Here is a 20,059-nt window from a genome sequence, read left to right as displayed (position 1 = left end):
GCATAAGCACCTGCAGCTCTCTCCTTATTTTACCGACTTTCTCACTAATCACACGGCTGTTTACATGCATGCATGTTATTAGCATAGCTAGCTGTTAGCGATCATGGATGTTCTCTCTCCCCCTCTCGGTAAGATGTTATGTTTGTGAACCTTGCTGCGCATAACATTACTTATTTGCGGGAGTGCATGTGAGAAGTCTCCCGCTAGTGTTGATGCCCAACGTTACACGCGACACTGCGTCGCGTGTAACGTTAGTTAGAGGAGGCGCACGCACGCGCACACACACACACACAAAGACGTAAAAAGACGTAAAAAAAAAACGCACCCTTTTGCGGTTATGTAATCGCACATGCTGACATCGCGATTGCGATTAGATTAATTGTGCAGCACTAGTAGTAACATTCCAAATATGTGACCAGTTTATCAGAATAACGCATATTTGGACATTTTTAACGAGCAGCGAGGACTCAGAGCGTTGGCTGTGTGACCGGTCGGACTAGCTAGTATCTGTCAACCCCTACTGTAGGCTACTGGCAGTGAGAAAACACTGTCGACGTGCTTTTGTAACTAACGTTAAATGCACAAAAAGGCAATTCTCTCAGCTTTCTGGTGAGAGACACACGGTGTCAGTGAAAACAACCCACATTCATGTGTCGATAACTAAATAAACTCTTTTTTCCCCATGAAAGTAGAGGCTTTGTTCTGTCTTTTGGGATATTCTGTGTTTAAATAGTCATAGAAGAAAATATTCTGTGGGTTGTGGAAAATCATTGAAAATGCTCACAAACCCTGGCGGTGGCTAGTGACTTTATTTTCAACTCTGGTGGCGAATGAGTTAATGAGAGTGAGCATCTCTCTCTCTCCCCATTTATTTTGACTAGTCAAATTACAGTACTAGAAACACCATTTCTATTTCTCATGCTGCGTGCTTTGCGTGCAGTTTGTGTCCCGGCCTGCCAATGTCAAAATCGAACCTACGCCCTTGGATCTGCTCTGGGAGAAAAACGCCATCTGCAGCACTTTTCAGGAGTGGCCGTCTTTTGTGCGCCTTGCAGACACTTCCTGTTGCTTTGAAGAGGAAAGGGCACTGGTCCTGATAGGGGAAAAAATGCAATTTGGACACAGCCTTATTGAATCTGCTGTGGTCTGACCTTCTGACCCTCTGCTGCCTCCTGGTGACTGTGTTTTGTTTTGCATCTCTACAGGAAGTGAGTGAGCAGTCATCTTGACCTGGGAGCTGAGCTGGTGAAGCAGAGACAGTCGTCAGCAGGGGTTCTCCCCTCCACACACACACAGAGCCCGTTCACTGACACCGTGAGTTCACATTTCTAGAATTAGTCTGACTTAATGGAAGTATGCTATGGGTTAGAGATAGGCAGGAGTACTCGTTCATAACGTTACTATTCGAGTAACATTTCTACCATTCGAGTACTTGCACTTTAACAACTCAGGGTAGGGCCTAAAATTTGGCACGGGATTGCGGGTAACGCGCATATTTGCGGCAATTCCCGCCCAGTTGGAATTTATAATGCAGGACAAGTCCCGCGGGCGTTTGCGGGCCGATGTCTATTAGGGGTGGGGGAAAAAATCGATTCACCTAAGTATCGCGATTTTTAATGTCACGATTTTTTGGATCGATCTTTTATTCCAGAATCGATAATCGCAAATTAAAAAAAAAAAAAAAAAATTTGGGTGCTTGCAGTCAGGCCACTCACTGAACAGCAGGCCAGGCGCCGCCTACTGGTTTACTAGTGGTTTTATTACTTTATTAGTTAGTCTGAAGTAATAATTACACTTCAGGGTTAAAGTGGGTGCATCTCATTGTAAAATTGGACTTCAAACTAGGGATGGGCATCGAATTTCGAATTTTCGAATAATCGTTGTTATTATCAAGGTCGACTTTTATTATTGAAATTCGAATTTCGAATTTTTTTTTTTTTTTTTTTTTTGTGAAATGTTGCATTGTCTCCCCTGATTCTAAGTATAGTCAAATCGAAATCAAAAACAATTTTTATAAGCATTTTAAGCAAGGTTTATGGAAAAATGAATGGCGGATGAAATCCCATGAAGAGGGAGAGGGGGTGACTTTGGCACCCCTTTGGCACTCAGACCTGAGCCTACTAAATATTTAATGAACCACTCATGATTGTCAAAACTGTTTTTTATTTTCAAAAAATGTCAATGTCATGTAACATGTTCTTTACTTCAGTGGTGCAATGCTTGTTTGAGCTAAAAATCCACAGCAGAAGCTTTTTATATTAATTAATAAAGCCGTAGACTTAGAATCAGGGGAGACAATGCAACATTTCACTCACAAAAAAAAAAAAAAATTACATTTTTAATTTTTTTTACATTTTTATTTTTATTTTCGAATTTCGAATTAAATTCGAATTTGGCCAGCGAATTTCGAATAGTGTTTTTGCTAGAAATGCCCATCCCTACTTCAAACGGCCCAAATCTGGCTTCAAACGGCCCAAATTTCACGCGCGTTGGCCCATATCGGCCTGGCCTGCTTGGTATCTAATGCCCGGCCTGAATTATGATCCCAGTCCGCCCCTGTTTTTAACTATATCGCCCAGCCCTACTCATGATATATAATATACAGTCTCTAGTGTATGATTCAACTTTTCCCATGTTCTAATCTAGTGTAAAAAAGCAAACAAACTGAAAAAAGAAAAGAAAAAAATAAACAAAAATCGCAATAAATCGTAATATCGAATCGCAATAATCGTAGAATCGCAATACTTAAGAATCGCAATATAAATCGAATCGGCACCCAAGAATCGTGATAGTATCGAATCGGGAGATAAGTGAATCGCCACAGCCCTAATGTCTATATGTTGAGCCGACTGTGCGGAACATTGCTGAATACAGACGACTGGTCGGACGCATTACATGGCGGACCGTTAGCTGTTGTGGCTAGCAAACGTTAGCTCAGGCAGCGGTGTCCTCCCCGCTCGGCAAGCAAACTGCTTGTTGTGAACAAATATCTCCACATTAAAAGCACTTCATACTGACAGAGCTGGCGTAATACATATAAAAACCCCTCATGCTTTACCCGAAATGAAATGTCCAGGTTTTGTGTCGGTCGGTGGCTCCAAAAACAACCGGCTAACGTTACAGTGCTAACCTGGAGCTAACGTTAAAGTGCAGGCAGGGTAAATCCCTCGATAAACCATAATATCCGTGCCTTTTCACCTTTGATTGAAAAATGCTTCCACCAGATTAAGAAAAAACATTTATGTGATATTGACTGATGCCCTGTTCGGTCATATCCTCTATCATGGTATAGTTAGCTATCTAGTTAGCTCTATTTTGGACCAAACAAGGACTTGAGTTCAGCTATAGGGGATCTATCTGCTAGACAGAGCCATGATCTGTTTGGAGACCAATAATAAGGAAAACAAATGTGCACATTTACATAAAACATCATTCAACATCACATAGTGCCTTTTCTTCAATCTGGTGGAAGCATTTTCAATAAAAAGTGAAACGACACAGATCATGGTTTATAGTGGGACTTTCCATGCCTGCCCATTCACTTCAATAGAACTGTCCCCAATGCAAAATTCGAACAGGTTTAGTTGCCAGTAACATGACATGAAAGATGGATGATTTAATATACCATAGCTCTGACCTAACCTAAAAACAAAGAACACTTCTGATATAATGAGTGTTTTAGTAATACAAAAAACATAGGCTTTGATAGAACTGAAAGCCTATGGCTGCTTAGTGTGCAGCTAAAACACAACGACAAAAGCCATAGTAATTTAGACTCAGGTGTCCATAAACTACAGGTTAAGAACCAAAATTTTTTATACAAAAAAGTAATGGGACTAGTCAAATATTGAAATTACTTAAAATATCCATTACATCCCTAGTTTGGACCAAGCTCTCTCTGAAGAAACTAACTACAGACTGAGATTTGGAAATCGCAGCCCCCCCGATGAATCGTTACGCTCTAGTGAACAGTGATTATGTTAATCTGGCTCCTCCTCAGGATAAAAATAATTAATTCAAGATAGAGAATTAAGAAGATTGTACATTGTAGGAGGCCTGCAGTGCAGATCTATGTGGCACAGGTCTCCAGCAGCAGCAGCGGTTTAACATGTGTTGTCTCCGTCAGGTTTCCTCCAGACCGCCAAGATGGTGTTAGCCGACCTGGGGAGGAAGATCACCTCGGCGCTGAGGTCGCTCAGCAATGCCACTATAATCAACGAGGAGGTAACGGAAACACACAACAACAACGTTCACCAGCACAACACCCAGCAAGAGACACACACAGACATCGCTGCTCCTCCTCCACATTACTTATGTGTTTGATCAATATCATATCAAAATGACAGCACTAAATGGCACATTTGTCTTGAGTCATCCTGCAAGAGGGGCAGAGACAAACATTTCATCCAATCAGATGGGTCTTTCCTGGGTCTTTATCATTGATAGTATAATAGAGCCATGCACTGTCGTGTGTGTGTGTGTGTGTGTGTGTGTGTGTGTGTGTGTGTGTGTGTGTGTGTGTGTGTGTGTGAGACACACAGTGCTTACTAAGGAACAGGACAGACGGTTGACCTCATGGGGGACACAATATTTGTTTTCCTAGGATGGCGGTATCTAAACTACGGAAGAGGATTAGGGCTAAGTGAAACATTTATTTGAGTTCCGAGTTTAAAGTCAGAATTCTGAGAATACATTCAGAATTCTGACTTTCGGCTTGTTTTAGATGAGCAAGTTCTGCGCAGATTCGACCAGCGACTTGCTTGGCCCGTTGCATGATCGTTAGAAAAGTTGTCCGACTTGCTACGCCTGCCCGACTGCATGAGCCATATTACAACTTCCTACCTAGAAATGCCACCTATATACTGTAGCTTGTTCACTTGAGAATCAGACGCCCTCAGTCTCTACCCCCTGCAGAGAGTGGTGTCCCTCTCTGATGATGTAACTCAGGCTCCGCCCCGTGCAGAGACTGGTGTCCCTCTCTGATGATGTAACTCAGGTTCCGCCCCATGCAGGTTCTGAACGCCATGCTGAAGGAAGTGTGCGCCGCCCTGCTGGAGGCTGACGTCAACATCAAGCTGGTCAAACAGCTGAGGGAGAACGTCAAGTGAGGGGAACACACACACACACACACACCTTGGTCTAGTGTTGTAGTTGTTTTGGTCTGACAGTAGCTGATTGTGACCTGTAGCTCTGCAGTATCTGACAAGTTTAACCAGAGACTTTTCAATATAGAGACACCTCAACTTCCACTCACTTTTTGTATCTGTTTCGACACTGCCACACCCCTTAGGAGACTGGTCAGCCAATGAAGTTTCATGCCATTGACAGACAGCCAATCACAAGCTGATAACCACGCCCATTTAGGAGACCGGAAGAGTACCATTTCTTACTATTGGTGGAGCCTGGAGTGGGGTGTTCATGGTTCATGGTTGTATTTTGTCTCTGCAGGGCTGCCATAGACCTGGAGGAGATGGCATCTGGCCTGAACAAGAGGAGGATGATCCAGCATGCCGTGTTCAAGGAGCTAGTCAAGCTGGTGGACCCCGGTGTGAAGGCCTGGACTCCCACCAAGGGCAAGAACAACGTCATCATGTTTGTTGGTCTGCAGGGCAGCGGCAAGACCACCACCTGCTCCAAGGTGAGGCACACAAACCAATCCGGCCATGTGACTCAAGACCACCACCTGCTCCAAGGTGAGGCACACAAACCAATCCGGCCATGTGACTCAAGACCACTACCTGCTCCAAGGTGAGGCACACAAACCAATCCGGCCATGTGACTCAAGACCACTACCTGCTCCAAGGTGAGGCACACAAACCAATCCGGCCATGTGACTCAAGACCACCACCTGCTCCAAGGTGAGGCACACAAACCTATCAGGTCATGTGACTCAAGACCACCACTTGCTCCAAGGTGAGCCACACAAACCAATCAGGTCATGGGAGTCAAGACCCCATCTCTGGAACAAAGTCCTATCAAATGCTGCATTCACGTGCTGTTCGGATGGTCCCATTTACCGAGTTTGGAAGTTGAGACTTTCGTCCATGAGCTTTTTTAAGGATGCTACAAAAGATGTGTTGTATTTATTTTATTGCTCAGAGCGTTGTCCACATAAAGTGACCTAGATTAGTTCGAAAAGGTATTTGCATTAACCGTTCATACATTTTCAAATATCTGTTATTGTATTGTAATATCATATTACAAATTACATATTATGATAAAAAAGTTTATATGCAATACCTGGATTAATAAAAGGTTTTTTACCATCAACAAAACATTAACCTTCTTCCGCCATGCTTCTACGTATAAGTCGGAAAGTCGCGTACCAGTATTTTCACCAACTTTCTGAGTTGATTTTTCGACTTGAGGATGTGTTTTCCCTGTTGGGCAGGAACAGATTTTTCTGATTATTCTGACACCACATGAATGCAGCATAAAAACGAAAACCTTCTCAGGTGGCTTTCTATATGACAAAATCCACTGCTGGTCCCTGACCTGCATCACACTAGCCTGGGTAAACCCATCCCCCACGTGACCTGCTCTCAGACCTGTTCTCAGTCACTATGATAGTGACTGGGAACTGAGAGAGCAGGTCACGTGGTGGCTGGGTTTACCTAGGCTAGCATCACACCACCTCTCCTCTCTCCTCTCTCAGCTGGCGTATTACTACCAGAGAAAAGGGTGGAAGACCTGTTTGATCTGTGCCGACACCTTCAGAGCTGGTAAACTCTCTGCTGCGTCTGCATCTTCTGAAATGTCTGAATGTTTTAAATGTTACCCTTTAAAAAATCTTTCTCTCTTCTCCCAAGGTGCCTTCGACCAGCTCAAACAGAACGCAACAAAAGCCAGAATCCCCTTCTATGGGAGGTGAGTGGTCTCTCTCTCTCTCTCTCTCTGTCTCTCTCTCTCTCTCTCTCTCTCACACACACCCCTCTCCCTGTAGTTACACAGAGATGGACCCTGTGGTGATAGCAGCAGAGGGAGTGGAGAAGTTTAAGGGGGAGAACTTTGAGATCATCATCGTGGACACCAGCGGCCGACACAAACAGGAAGACTCTCTGTTTGAGGAGATGCTTCAGGTCTCCAATGCCGTGGTCAGTGTCACTGCCTTCATATTACTACTGCAATACTACTACTGCAATCCTACTAATGCAATCCTACTACTGCAATATTACTGCAATATTACTGCTGTGATACATACTACTACTGCAATACTACTAATGCAATCCTACTACTGCAATATTACTGCTGCGATACATACTACTACTGCAATACTACTACTGCAATATTGCTACTGCAATACGACTACTGAAATACTACTACTGAAATACTACTACTGCAATATTACTACTGCAATACTACTACAATACTACTACATATTACTACTGCAATACTACTACTGCAATACTGCTACTGTAATATTACTACTGCAATATTGCTACTGCAATATTACTACTGCAATATTGCTACTGCAATATCACTGCTGGGTATCGCCACTGATTTCCCAAATCGATTCCGATTCAGAAGGTTTTGATTTGATTTCTGATGCTATTCAATATCGATTCAGGTAGGGATGTTTCAGTTACAGTACCAAGTTAGGGCTGCACAATTATGGTCAAAATGATAATCATGATTATTTTTTATCAATATTTAGATAACAATTATTTAACATGATTACTCTTTGACTTTGGGAAGATCATGCATTTATTAAACTTAAAAAAAACAAACACTGGATTTCTTTCAACTGTCACCCGCCATCTTCTACCAAGGAAGGTTTAAAAATAAATGGACAAACGCACCGGCTCTCTGTTCTGGACTGAAGCTGAAAACACAGACGCACAACAGCGTGTTTGGGCTTTGGAGGAGGGGCGGAGCGCACCATTGTGAGGGAAAGGGGTGCGCTGGATTTACAACACAAGGCAAAACAAGAGCAAAGATGCTTACGGACACGTTTATTCTCGATTCTTATCTCTATTTCCTTGTTTTCATGATTGCGGGAAGCCAAAATCTTGATAACGATTAATATTTTATTAATTGTGCAGCTCTAGTACCAAGTTTGCTTGGAAGTGAAAGAGATTCTCTGAGAACTAATGCTGTAAATTGTACAAGGAACCCTCTAACCTGGTAGCCTGGTATCCAGCGCCATATGAATCACAGTTGTCAGCAGTCTTCATATGGGTCTGGACACAAGGCGTCCACTGGCGGCTATTCAGGACAGATACTGTCCGTGATGCCTGATTGTCTGGTCGATGTAGGCGGTGGGGCTAATCTGTTACCGATGATGTATTACAGAGTGCTGCAACAACACACATGTATGTTAAATAGCTAGTTACATTAGCTAAGTCCACTACTGCTGCTGTAACCACTTCACCGGGCTCAAAACACCAGTGTGAGTGACCAAAGTATTGGCTTGTTAACCAGTTTGAGTCACTCTCTTTCCAGGAACCCATCAGCTTTGAAAGCAGCTTGTTGTTGAGCTGCTTGTAGCTAAAGTTAACATTTACGGTGGTTGCCGGTGTAGGTACCGTACCGGATGTAGCAGAAAGAGTATTGAACACGGAAGGCAATACAAATACAAGATACAAAGCTATTGTGCTTTTTTGATAACAAGGCTCCCGCCTTGATGTTGCAGTGGAACAACCTATTAGCCTTAATTTCTTATCAATGTAAGTTATTTGGCGCAGAATCGTCGAAGTTCTTCTGCTTTGCTACTGCGATTGGTCAAAGAGTTTGATGAGTGACAATAACTGGGGGGATAGTATGACCCTCACACACGTTATGTCCTGCCGGTGAACCTGTCAAGTGAAAAGAAGCGGCTGGTGACTGCATATGTATCAAAGGAAGCACGTGCTAGTCTAGAACTCTCCCCAGATCGACAGAGGGGGGTGGAGCAACGACTGGGACAGCAGGAGGAATTGGCAAAGTAAAATGGGCTGCAGCAAATAATTGCCTAACTTAGTGCAGTGTGTAAACAACAACTTTACATTTTACATCCATACACAGGAAAATGCAGACATTAAAAGATTGATTTCTGGATTTTATGAATCAATATTGGATCATTCAAATGAAGATCCTAGGAAGTAGTCAGTAGCAGTGATCAGCTGTCGGTCATCAAACTGTCTTGTCATCAGACTGTCTCTCTGTCTGCACCAGTCCTTCCAGAATGTTGTCTTGTGTCTCCTAGCAACCGGACAACATTGTGTACGTGATGGATGCATCGATCGGCCAGGCGTGCGAGGCTCAGGCCAAGGCCTTTAAGGACAAGGTGGATGTGGCTTCTGTTATCGTAACCAAGCTGGATGGACACGCCAAGGGGGGCGGAGCTCTAAGCGCGTAAGACTCCTCCCACATCATGTCAGCTCACAGTCACCTCCTACTTTGCTGTAGTGAAGTACATTTACATTACGTCATTTAGCAGACACTTATCCAAAGCGACTTACAATAGTACATTTTGTCAACGGTAGTGAAATCAACTTTGCAACACAGTCTACATCAACCAAGACCTTTTAAAAGAAATACGCATTTGTCAATACTTGAAGGAATAAGTAGCATTAGTTTTTTTTAAGGGTGGTTTAGTTCAAGAAGGTACATTGTAATGTACGTTAATACAATACGTACATAATACAATAATAATTATAATAGTAATACACTTTTCAACCCAAATGTCAATTTTTCTCAAGTAAAAGATAATTGAAAGTAGGGATGGCACGATACCACCTTTTCTATATCCGATCTGATACCGATACCACAACCTTGAGTATCTGCCAATACCGATATCAATCAGATCCAATCTTTTTCCCTGGCTTATATAACTAAGCTGTTAATAATAAATGTACCAATGCCATCTAAACATCATGTTCAATCTGTGGAACAATATTTATTCCCTAAATGAATGGTTATAGCCAGAACATAGACTCAGTAATGCACTAATGCTGCTTCTTTTTAAGCCTTCTCTCTCTCACACACACGCGGCATGCACACACATACACATACCCTGTCCCTGGATCCCCCTACTTTGGTGTTGCATTAAACAAGCGGGGGGGGGAAGGATTTATGCATCACGGTGTTTGTAGAGAAGTGAGGATGTGTCTGAATACATCAACAGAAACTGAATGACAGTCAAACTCACTCACATGCACTAAGTCCGATCTGTCTGAATGGAGGCAGAAACCAATCACAACACAGCTAAATTCACTGACTAGTGTCACTGATTAGCAGACTGTTGACTCTCCTCTCTCCTCTCTCGTCTCCTCTGTCCTCCTCCGCTCTAGTGTTGCTGCCACTAAGAGTCCCATCATCTTCATTGGAACAGGAGAACACATCGACGACTTCGAGCCGTTTAAGACACAACCGTTCATCAGCAAACTGCTGGGTAGTCACTTTGGTTTTACACTTTGCGAGTTTGGGATTTTGACTGTCGCCATCTATTTTTGTTTTGCCAGAAGCAGCTAGTGTGAGACCAGGAGTTTCCCACAGAGCCACAGCTCCACCTGCTATTGGTCCATGTGAGCTGCGCGATCACTGACCGGCGACCTGTCAATCACACCCCAAAGCATAGTCTGCTTTATCGTCTATTTGGCTCTACATGCAACCATCATTTACTAAATGATCATCATGCTGTATTGAAGAAGACTTGATTTTCCCTTTGACTTCTACAATACAATCAGACTTTGTAGCCAGTGGAGTTGCCCCCTCCTGGCCATTAGAAAGAATGCAGATTTAAAGCCCCCTCCAGTGTATTTACCGTAGTCAGTTTTAAAATATTTAATGTTTCTGAGTGATGTCTTGACAATGTTGATTAGCCAATCTGTTTGCCAAATATTTTTTTGACAAATAACTATTTTGTGCTCAAGTTCAAAAAGTTAAGTTAGTTGCTAAAATGGAACGATGACGTACGACTCAATGGAATGCTATAGTTGTACGTATGACAATTTGACTCTGACTGAGGATGAGGTGGCATGTTAACTAGCTAGCTGTTAGCTAAGTTAGCTAAGCCCACTGCCTACTTGTTGTAACCACGTTCGCCGGGCTCAAAACGCCACTGAGTGACCAAAACATTGGCTTGTTAACCATTTCGAGTCACGCTCTTTCCAACGGAGGCATCAGTTTTTAAACCCGTGGGCCGGTTGTTGAGATCTCAGCAATAACGCGATGTCGGTCACATTGCTGCTGCCTGGCCAGACGGGCTTCATTAGATAAATATTTATTTATTTATTTTGTGTGGACTTTTTTCTGGAGTCTGTGTTGTTGTGGTTTGCTTTTGCTTTTGCTAGCGACGAACGTAACATTAGCCACTTCCTGTTAGCTGTTTATTTACGCCGGAGCCATGAGGACAAGAGGCAGGCTCGTGAACGCACAGAACGTCACATCTGCCTGTTAATAATTTGCTGGGAAAGCATGAAAATCCTGCAATATCTTTGCAATGGGTGAACGCAGAGAGGTGCGGCTGGGCTTGTTTTTTAAGTTAAGGAACGGCACATTCACTAATTGGTCATAGAAAAAACTTTGTTTATTTTCCGGCCAAACTTACGGATAGGACCTTTAATGTTTTAGTGTTTGGATATCAAACAAAAATCATCAGGGTGGGTTAAAAATCATAATTAAAGCTGGAAATAAGGTCCAGGTTGTAAAAAAAATAAAAATAATCTCCTTTAAGGCACTTCTGCATTGGCTGCATTTTTTCAGCCCTGAAGCTTGCCCCTTGGTTTTCCAGCTGGTTGTTACATGCAGGGTCATGGCCTCAGTGTTGGTGTGTAAACATTCAGTAACAGTTTGTTGTTTCCTGTTAGGAATGGGAGACATCGAAGGTTTGATAGACAAAGTCAACGAGCTCAAACTGGACGACAACGAGGAGCTCATCGACAAACTGAAACACGGTGAGACTGAGAAACTACTTGATTCTGCAGCCCCAGGGAGGTGTAGTACTTTACTGCACCCCCAGGGAGGTGTAGTACTTACTACTGCCCCCCCCCCCCCCAGGGAGGTGTAGTACTTTATACTGCAAACTGCATCCCCAGGGAGGTGTAATCATGTACTGCACCCCTAGGGAGGTGTAGTACTTTATACTGCACCTCCAGGGAGGTGTAGTGCTTTACACTGCACCCCCAGGGAGGTGTAGCACTTTATACTTCACGACCAGGGTAACAGGGAGGTGTATTACTTTATACTGCTGCACCCCCAGGGAGGTGTAGTAATTTATACTGCACGACCAGGGTAACAGGGAGGTGTATTACTTTATACTGCACCTCCAGGGAGGTGTAGTACTTTATACTGCTGCACCCCCAGGGAGGTGTAGTAATTTATACTGCACGACCAGGGTAACAGGGAGGTGTATTACTTTATACTGCACCTCCAGGGAGGTGTAGTACTTTATACTGCTGCACCCCCAGGGAGGTGTAGTAATTTATACTGCACGACCATGGTAACAGGGAGGTGTATTACTTTATACTGCACCTCCAGGGAGGTGTAGTACTTTATACTGCTGCACCCCCAGGGAGGTGTAGTAATTTATACTGCACCTGCACCTTCAGGGAGGTGTAGTACTGTATACTGCACCCCCAGGAAAGTGTAGTACTTTATACTGCACCTGCACCCCCAGGGAGGTGTAGTACTTTATACTGCACTCCCAGGCAGGTGTAGTACTTTATGTTTATGTGTAGAGTACCTTGCTGGTGCAGAGCTGACCCCTGTGTGACCTCCATGTGACCTCTGTGTGACCTTTGATCTCATACAGGCCAGTTCACCCTCAGAGACATGTACGAACAGTTCCAGAACATCATGAAGATGGGCCCCTTCGGACAGATCATGGTAAACACACGTATCAGTCTCCATACACACACACACACACACACACACACACACACACACACACACACACACACACACACACACACACACACACACAACGTATAATGAGTTAGTTTGGATGTTGTCAGCAGGATAATGAGATGCAGCAGTGTTACAGCAGACACTCATCAACAGAAAACACAAGACAGTAGATGTAAATATAGAACAGGATTTTTGGATTTTTATTTTTTTTGTTTAGTTTATGTTGATGTGCCTGTTTCGTTTGTGTGTGTTTTTGTTATCAACTTTGTTTTTTTTACACCCACTTTTTTCCCCCACTTCCATTTTCTTCCCAATTGTACTTGTCCAATTTCCCCTGCTGTGCCGGTCGTTGCACCACCCCCTCTGCCGATCTAGGGAGAGTTGTAGAGTCTACAACTCTGTAGACTAGTCTACAGAGTTGTAGACTCTACATGCCACCTGTTGTGTTGTTGTTGATGTGTGTTGTTGAAGTGTCTGTTGTGGTGTTGTTGACGTGTGTTGTTGTTGTGTTCAGGGCATGATCCCGGGCTTCGGGACAGACTTCATGAGTAAAGGGAACGAGCAGGAGTCCATGGCCCGACTGAAGAAACTCATGACCATCATGGACAGCATGAACGACCAGGGTAACACACACACCTCTATATATTTTAGAGTGATCTTCTCAGAATCAACGTTGACGTTTTAGTTCATGATGACTGTCCAGTGAACTGTCCCCTCCAGGAAGCCGTAGTCAGCTCCACTTCCACACTGTGGTTGTGAGGGACTGAGCCTAGAGGCCCATATCACGAATGGAGGATAAACAGATCCCCCCCTTATGCTCACGGCACTCTCAGCCTAAACACACAAGGACATGGTCACACAGACCGACAAGAAAAAATAAGGTGTAAACCTACATAACTCTGTAGGCTACACAACACAACAGCTATACACTCAAGTGTATATATACATACCACAACCCACCAATACAATACAATGTGATTTACAAATACAGACAGGTGACAAGTGCGTTTCAGTGCGTATGGTTCAGCTGTTCAGCAGCCTGACTGCCTTGGGGAAGAAACTATTACTGAGATGGGTGGTGTGTGATTTGATGCGGTAACGTTTTTTTGGATGGGAGGAGTGAGAACAGGGTATGGGTGGGGTGGCTGTTGTCTTTAATTATGTTCTGGGCTTCTTCTTTTTTTACAGCGAGCGGTGTAGATGTTATGGAGTTGTGGCAGTTCTGTGCCAATGATTTTAGCTGCTGCCATCACAATCCTCTGTAACCGTCTGCAGTCCTGGGCAGTCAGGTTGCCAAACCACACTGTGATACAACCTGTCAGAACACTTTCTATGGTACAATGATAGAAATTCACAAGAGCTTTGGCACTCAAGCCAAATCTCTTGAGGCGCCTCAGAAAGTACAGTCTCTGCTGTGCTTTCTTGAGGATACATTTGGTGTTAAGAGACCATGTGAGTGTGTCTGTGATGTGTATTCCCAGGAATCTGAAGCTATCGACAATGTCAACAGATGACCCGTTGATGGAAACAGCATTGTGATTTTCTCTGGACTTCCTAAAGTCGACAATGATTTCTTTGGTTTTACTGATGTTTAAAGAGAGGTTGCTTTTCTGGCACCATAGGATTAGATCTTCTATTTCCCTCCTACTGTATATGCCCTCTCATCACCATCGGTTATCAATACAATCACAGTAGTGTCATCTGCAAATTTTATGATGATATTATTTCCAAATTTGGCGACACAGTCAAAAGTGAACAGACTGTACAGTAGAGGACTGAGGCAGCAGCCCTGGGGCGCGCTGGTTCTGGTGAATATTTTAATATTCACCTTATTAAAGCAGCAGTCACCGCATCAGCGCACTCTTCTCTGCCACCCTGTCGATGATGCAGTCCGTGTCCAACGAAACCAGAGTCTCCTTGTCGGTTGTCATCAACATAAAGGCTTCAAGGTGCTCCTGTGATACTGTGCTCCTTAATCGGTTTTTGATCAATTTTAATGTTGAAAAGCTTCGCTCACATGCAACTTGTGTCACAGACAGAGTTAATAAAAACTTGTAGCAAAGTCCGATGAGATGGTAGGCATCAGTGAGCAGATTATAGCATTGTAAAACATAATAACAACAGACGGGACACTTTTTGCAAGATTTGCAGGTTTTGTTCACAACATCCCATTCTTCATCTGGGGTCTGCGTCTGCTCATCATCTTCATCCTCAGTGCTCATCTTGACAGTATACTCTTTACGGACAGACACCTTCAGCATGTCCCAGTGTGTAGCCAGGCTGCCTAGTTCAGCCTGTAAGGCCTCTGGAGTTGCTCTTCTGTCATGCCTGAGCAGTTTGGAGCTCAGCGCACTGAGTGCACCAGCAGGGACACCATTACATTTGATGTCAGTGAAGTTTTGGGGATGAAGCAAGGCAAAATCTGTGTACAGTTCTCTGTTTTTTGCGAAACGTCTGGAAATGCTTTCGACGATGGTATCCAGAATGACATTGTGCACTTCTACCTCATACTTTCTGTTGGCGTCTGGTATTGTTATGTCATCACATAACTCGCCTGGCATCCTCTTTTTCTTCTGTGGTCTCCGGTTTGGCAGCGCTTCTTCCACCTCTGCGTCTGTCTGACACTCATCTAGTTTTCCATTCGCCCATTCCACAAATGTGTCTGCGGCTCCCTTTACGCTTTCAAAATCCCGTACATATTGTTTCAGTTTGTCCTGTGTGCTTGTGACAAAGTGATGGGACGTGAGCAAATCCATTCCACTGGTTTGCAGATAGTTGGAAAGTGGAGTTGTTAGCTTGAAGATGCGTAAAAGCGTCTGGGCAGTGAGGATGGTCTGGTATTTCAGCAGGGTTTCTGCATAAGCGTCAGCCTTTGCACGAACCGTCGGTTTCATCTTATCTTTGTCGCTCAGGGCCTTGAGTGTTACAACAAGGTCGATGTAAAGACTTCCCTCTGGATCCCCAAACTTCCCAAACACTTTTGTAAGTGCTGCGTCTTTCGCCCACCATCTGGTTTCACCTATTGGTGACAGTCGCCTGTGCTGTGCATCCTTGCTCACATCCTCCCATGCATTCATTCTTAGATATGAATCTCGCAGAAAAACAGCAATATCATTTAACAAAGAAAAAAGTGATGCACTTGGTAGAACAGATCCAGTGTTATCCATTAACACTAAATTTAGTACATGGCCATAACACCATACATGCACCTGTGGTGAATGAGCTGACAAGAGCGCTGAAAATCCTCTGTATTCCCCTTGCATGTTTGCCGCTCCATCAGTAGAATTACCCACACAGTCAGCGATATTATGGAATTATTTACCTATCATAATGCAAGAGGTTATTCAAGAAATTTGAGAGCATGATTTATCAATTTCACATTCAGATTTTGGACCCTTGGACTCAAAAGGCCCCCGTGTATGCTCAGATTTACTCTGCTTGTCCTCAAACTATACGCTCGCGCTCAAAACTATACGCTCGCACTCAAAACTTTGCGCTCGCGCTCAAAACTTTTCTTTATAGACAGATTTCATGCACTCACACTCAAATATCCCCTGCTCACGCTTAGATTTTCTCTGCTTGTGCTCAAACTCTGTGCTTCCATTCAAATGTCTCCCCTCTCCATTCAAACTGAGTGTGCTCTCTCTTGGAATTTCTCCCCTTGGATCTTTTGTCTGCGCTCGGATTTTCTGTGACACAACCCTATCAGAAACCCACAACCAATAGAATGCCAGGATAGTGTCACATGATCCCTGAACCCAGTGATCATGTGACACTATCCTAGCATTCTATTGGCTGTGGATTTCTGGCAGGATTGTTGCGCAACAAATCTGAGAGGAGATCCAAGAGCAGAAGTTTCAAGAGCGCACAGAAGCAGTTTGAAGGGGGAGGGGAGGACATTTGCATGCAGGCAGAGTTTGAGCACAAACAGAGCAAATGTAATGGCTCATTTCCACCACATTTTACTGCCCTGCACAGCTCGTCACCACTCGGCTCTACTCGTTTCGGCCCGATGGACGTTTTGCTTCCACCGCGGATCATCTGCCCCCACCCACCCCCGCCCACAGCTGGTCGTCATAGCGACCGCATATCTGTCCTTCGCTTATAGCCGAAGTAGGCTATAACATAACGTTACAATTAAATCCATCCACAGAACTTTTAAACTGTTTATGAAATACTGGTGCCTCTAAATGACCTACAGTGTACATGGGCAAATGTGACAATCGGCCAGGAGAATGGATATCACTTTGTAGTTAGTCAAACTCACAGGCATGCGCTGCGCTGCGCGGGGACGGGAGAGGCGCAACACCAGCCTCTCACCAGGCAAGACCGCGGCTTCACCAAACACCCGCTGCTGCCTAGCGGAGCGCTGCAGCCTGCACTCAGCTACAGAGCTTCCTGAGCAGCAGACTTTTTTCTCTCTCAGACAATTGAACACCCGCCACGATTTTATTTCACCGGAGGCGAAGGCAGCAACACAAAAGACTGATGGAAATATACATAACAGAAGAGAAGGTAAGCCCACTAAACTGGTATGCAGCCGCCAGCATTGCATTGACAGTCAGTAGACAGAGTAAACACGATTCTGCCTGACCAGTCAGTCGTCAACAATGTTTTCACGTCACCGTATGGTGCCGTGTTCACAGAATAGAACCTCGACGAGGCAGGTACGAAAAGTAGCACGAGTCGACCCCAATACAACCCGGGCTGGGATAGTTTTTAGTGGTAGAATGAGACCATTTATCGAGTCGAGCGGAGCGGGATCGCGCTACTACCTGCGGTGGAAATGGGCCATAAGTGTGAGATGGGGATTTTTGAGTGCGAGTGCAGGAAATCTGTCCAAGCAGAACACTTTTGAGTGCAGTTTGATGACAAGCAGAGCAAATTTAAGCATAGGCGGGGGCTTTTTGAGTCCAAGGGTCCAAAATATGAACGTGAAATTGATAAATCATGCTCTCAAATTGCTTGAACGACCTCTTGCTTTTAGATAGGCAAATAATTCCATACAATATTAAGTTCCATTTTCTCCAAGACAGATGTAAGCAGGTCAACAAAAGCCTGTCCTGTAGATGACTCACAGTTGACAAGTGCTATCATTCTCTCCTGTATGTTCACGTCTGTCGTCACATAGCGAATGATCACTGAACACTGGTCTTTTGCTGTTATGTCTTGTGTAGTGTCAATTTGAATGGAATACATGCCAGCCTTTTTAACCTCAATAGCAACATTTTCTTTAATGAGACGCCCAATAGCCTCTATGACCGTGTTCACGGTTGTCTTGGAGAGGAGAGTGACCAGTGATCCTCTGCCCTTGGCCCCGGAGTTGTGCAGCCTCTTACTGTCTTCAATACACTTACTGACATGTGTTTGCATGCATAGATCAAATTTGCTCAACAGGAGAACAAGCTCTAAAAAAGTGCCATGGTCTGCAGTATCATTTTCCAAAGTGTAAGCAGCCTCTGCTTTGTCTCCTCGGTAACTGAGCCCACGTTTTCCTATGACTTTCACTATTTCAATAATCCGTTCCAGTACCTGTCGCCTTTTACGCACCTGCTCTCTTGCGATGGACATTTGATTCACATTGAGCAACTCTTTTATATTTCCTTTGCTTATCCTTAAAAAGTAGGCGTCTGCACACTCTTTGTGACAGCCACTGTGTTCGTGTTCCATGACTCTTTGATGAATATGCCTCCAATCACACATTCCCAGAGTAAAAGGGTTGACTTGTTTAGCAAAAGCCAAGCACACGGAACAGTACAGTGTGTGTGATTCCCCACAATATGTCAACCAGGCTCGCTTTGTTCCATTGCTGCAATGGAATAGATTCTTCACAGCATTGTGGGTGGTGGTTTGAATAGGATGGAACTTCAAAAACAAATCCAAATCCTCCAATTTGGGGTGTGTAAAGTAGTTAAATGCAGCCTCCATGGGCTCACTCCCAGTCACATCCTTATCAGCAGCATCACTAGCAGGGACAGTGGGCCTCTCTTCTCTTCTCTTCTCTTCTGTGTGATTTACAAGGGGGGAAAGCCCATTTCTGACATTAGTTTCCATTTTGTTTCTCGTATTTATTTATTTTGACATGTTAATCCAGTTTTCAATTAGGCTACATCACCAGCAGCATTTGATTTAAATTACAAAATGACTACAGGTTATTTTCACCTTCTAAATTTAACCAATTCATTCATTAATTCTACAGTAAATGAATGAATGGACCCAGATCTGATGTGCATAAACAAAGCAACATTACTTGTGCAAACAATATCACGACACCTACTTCTGCAAAGTTAGCTTCAGCTTGTGTAGTTCCTCCATGGTCCACGTCCTCCTCAGAAAATTCGCCATCATCACTGTCAGTCACCACGGTGGTGGTGGGGGCGATAGCGGGGCCGGCGGACTGCTGCTCGTCGGTCCCATGATGCTGCCCAGGCCCAGCATCGGCCACGACAGTGGGCGATTTCTGTGCCTCGGTGGAGTTGACATCCGTGGTGGTGGTGGTGGTACTACTGCTAAAAAACTCGTAAAGGACAAGCCCGTCTTTTATTGTCACACGAACACCACAATACATGCATGCGGCCACAACACACTCATGCTGACGGTGGCCAGTGAAAAGTGTCCTCTGCATTTAACCCATCCAGGCATGTCCTTTCCTCCAAGTGGCAGGCCAAGAGCAGTGGTCGCTTTCTCGTACAGCGCCCGGGGACCAACTTCGGATGTTGTCGTCACTGGTCGGATGACGATGACGATCTGATCTTCTGCATGTTTTTAGTGGGCGGGTTATATACGGAGGAACCCCCTGGGGGAGCACGGGGAGAACATGCAAACTCCACACAGAGAGAAAGGCCCTTTCGACGAGATAACCCACCTGGGCAGTAGGCACTGAAGATATGGGGGGGAACACAACCACAGCGCCCACAGTGTCCCAGGCGAGAATCGAACTCAGGACCTTCTAACTGTGAGGCGACAGCGCTACCGACTGCACCACCGTACTGGTACTGCTGCTAGCAGCACAGGAGTTGACACTTGGGGTCTTAGTAGCAGCACTCTTTTCAGTGCACTGTGGCGGAAAAAACATTTTTATCTTGCCATATTTTTCTGCATTGGCTTCAAGGCCCTTACATTTTTTGTCTCTTTTCTTTTCGGCGCCACCTTTTGCTTTGTTTATGTTCATCATGTTGAGATATAGACATATACTGTTCGTATTTGATCTATTCCCCCGTGGCTGCGTTGA

The 20,059-nt window shown here is 44.3% G+C and overlaps 1 protein-coding gene across 1 annotated transcript in view; it reads left to right on the top strand.

The window, feature by feature from the left end:
• Positions 1-20,059, top strand: part of srp54 (signal recognition particle 54) — a 36,803-nt gene that overhangs the window by 10,263 nt on the left and 6,481 nt on the right. The window contains exons 2-13 of the mRNA XM_083633765.1: positions 1,206-1,314; positions 4,127-4,224; positions 5,013-5,104; positions 5,449-5,638; positions 6,656-6,722; positions 6,810-6,867; positions 6,944-7,094; positions 9,185-9,333; positions 10,272-10,372; positions 11,790-11,876; positions 12,734-12,807; positions 13,343-13,451. Of these exons, the coding sequence (XP_083489891.1) occupies positions 4,147-4,224; positions 5,013-5,104; positions 5,449-5,638; positions 6,656-6,722; positions 6,810-6,867; positions 6,944-7,094; positions 9,185-9,333; positions 10,272-10,372; positions 11,790-11,876; positions 12,734-12,807; positions 13,343-13,451 (1,156 nt within the window). The 5' untranslated portion in view covers positions 1,206-1,314; positions 4,127-4,146. The remainder of the gene's footprint in view (positions 1-1,205; positions 1,315-4,126; positions 4,225-5,012; positions 5,105-5,448; positions 5,639-6,655; positions 6,723-6,809; positions 6,868-6,943; positions 7,095-9,184; positions 9,334-10,271; positions 10,373-11,789; positions 11,877-12,733; positions 12,808-13,342; positions 13,452-20,059) is intronic.

Source organism: Poromitra crassiceps (genome assembly GCF_964638095.1).
Source record: "Poromitra crassiceps genome assembly, chromosome: 3".
NCBI lineage: Eukaryota > Metazoa > Chordata > Actinopteri > Beryciformes > Melamphaidae > Poromitra > Poromitra crassiceps.
This window is presented reverse-complemented; position numbering and strand designations above follow the sequence as displayed.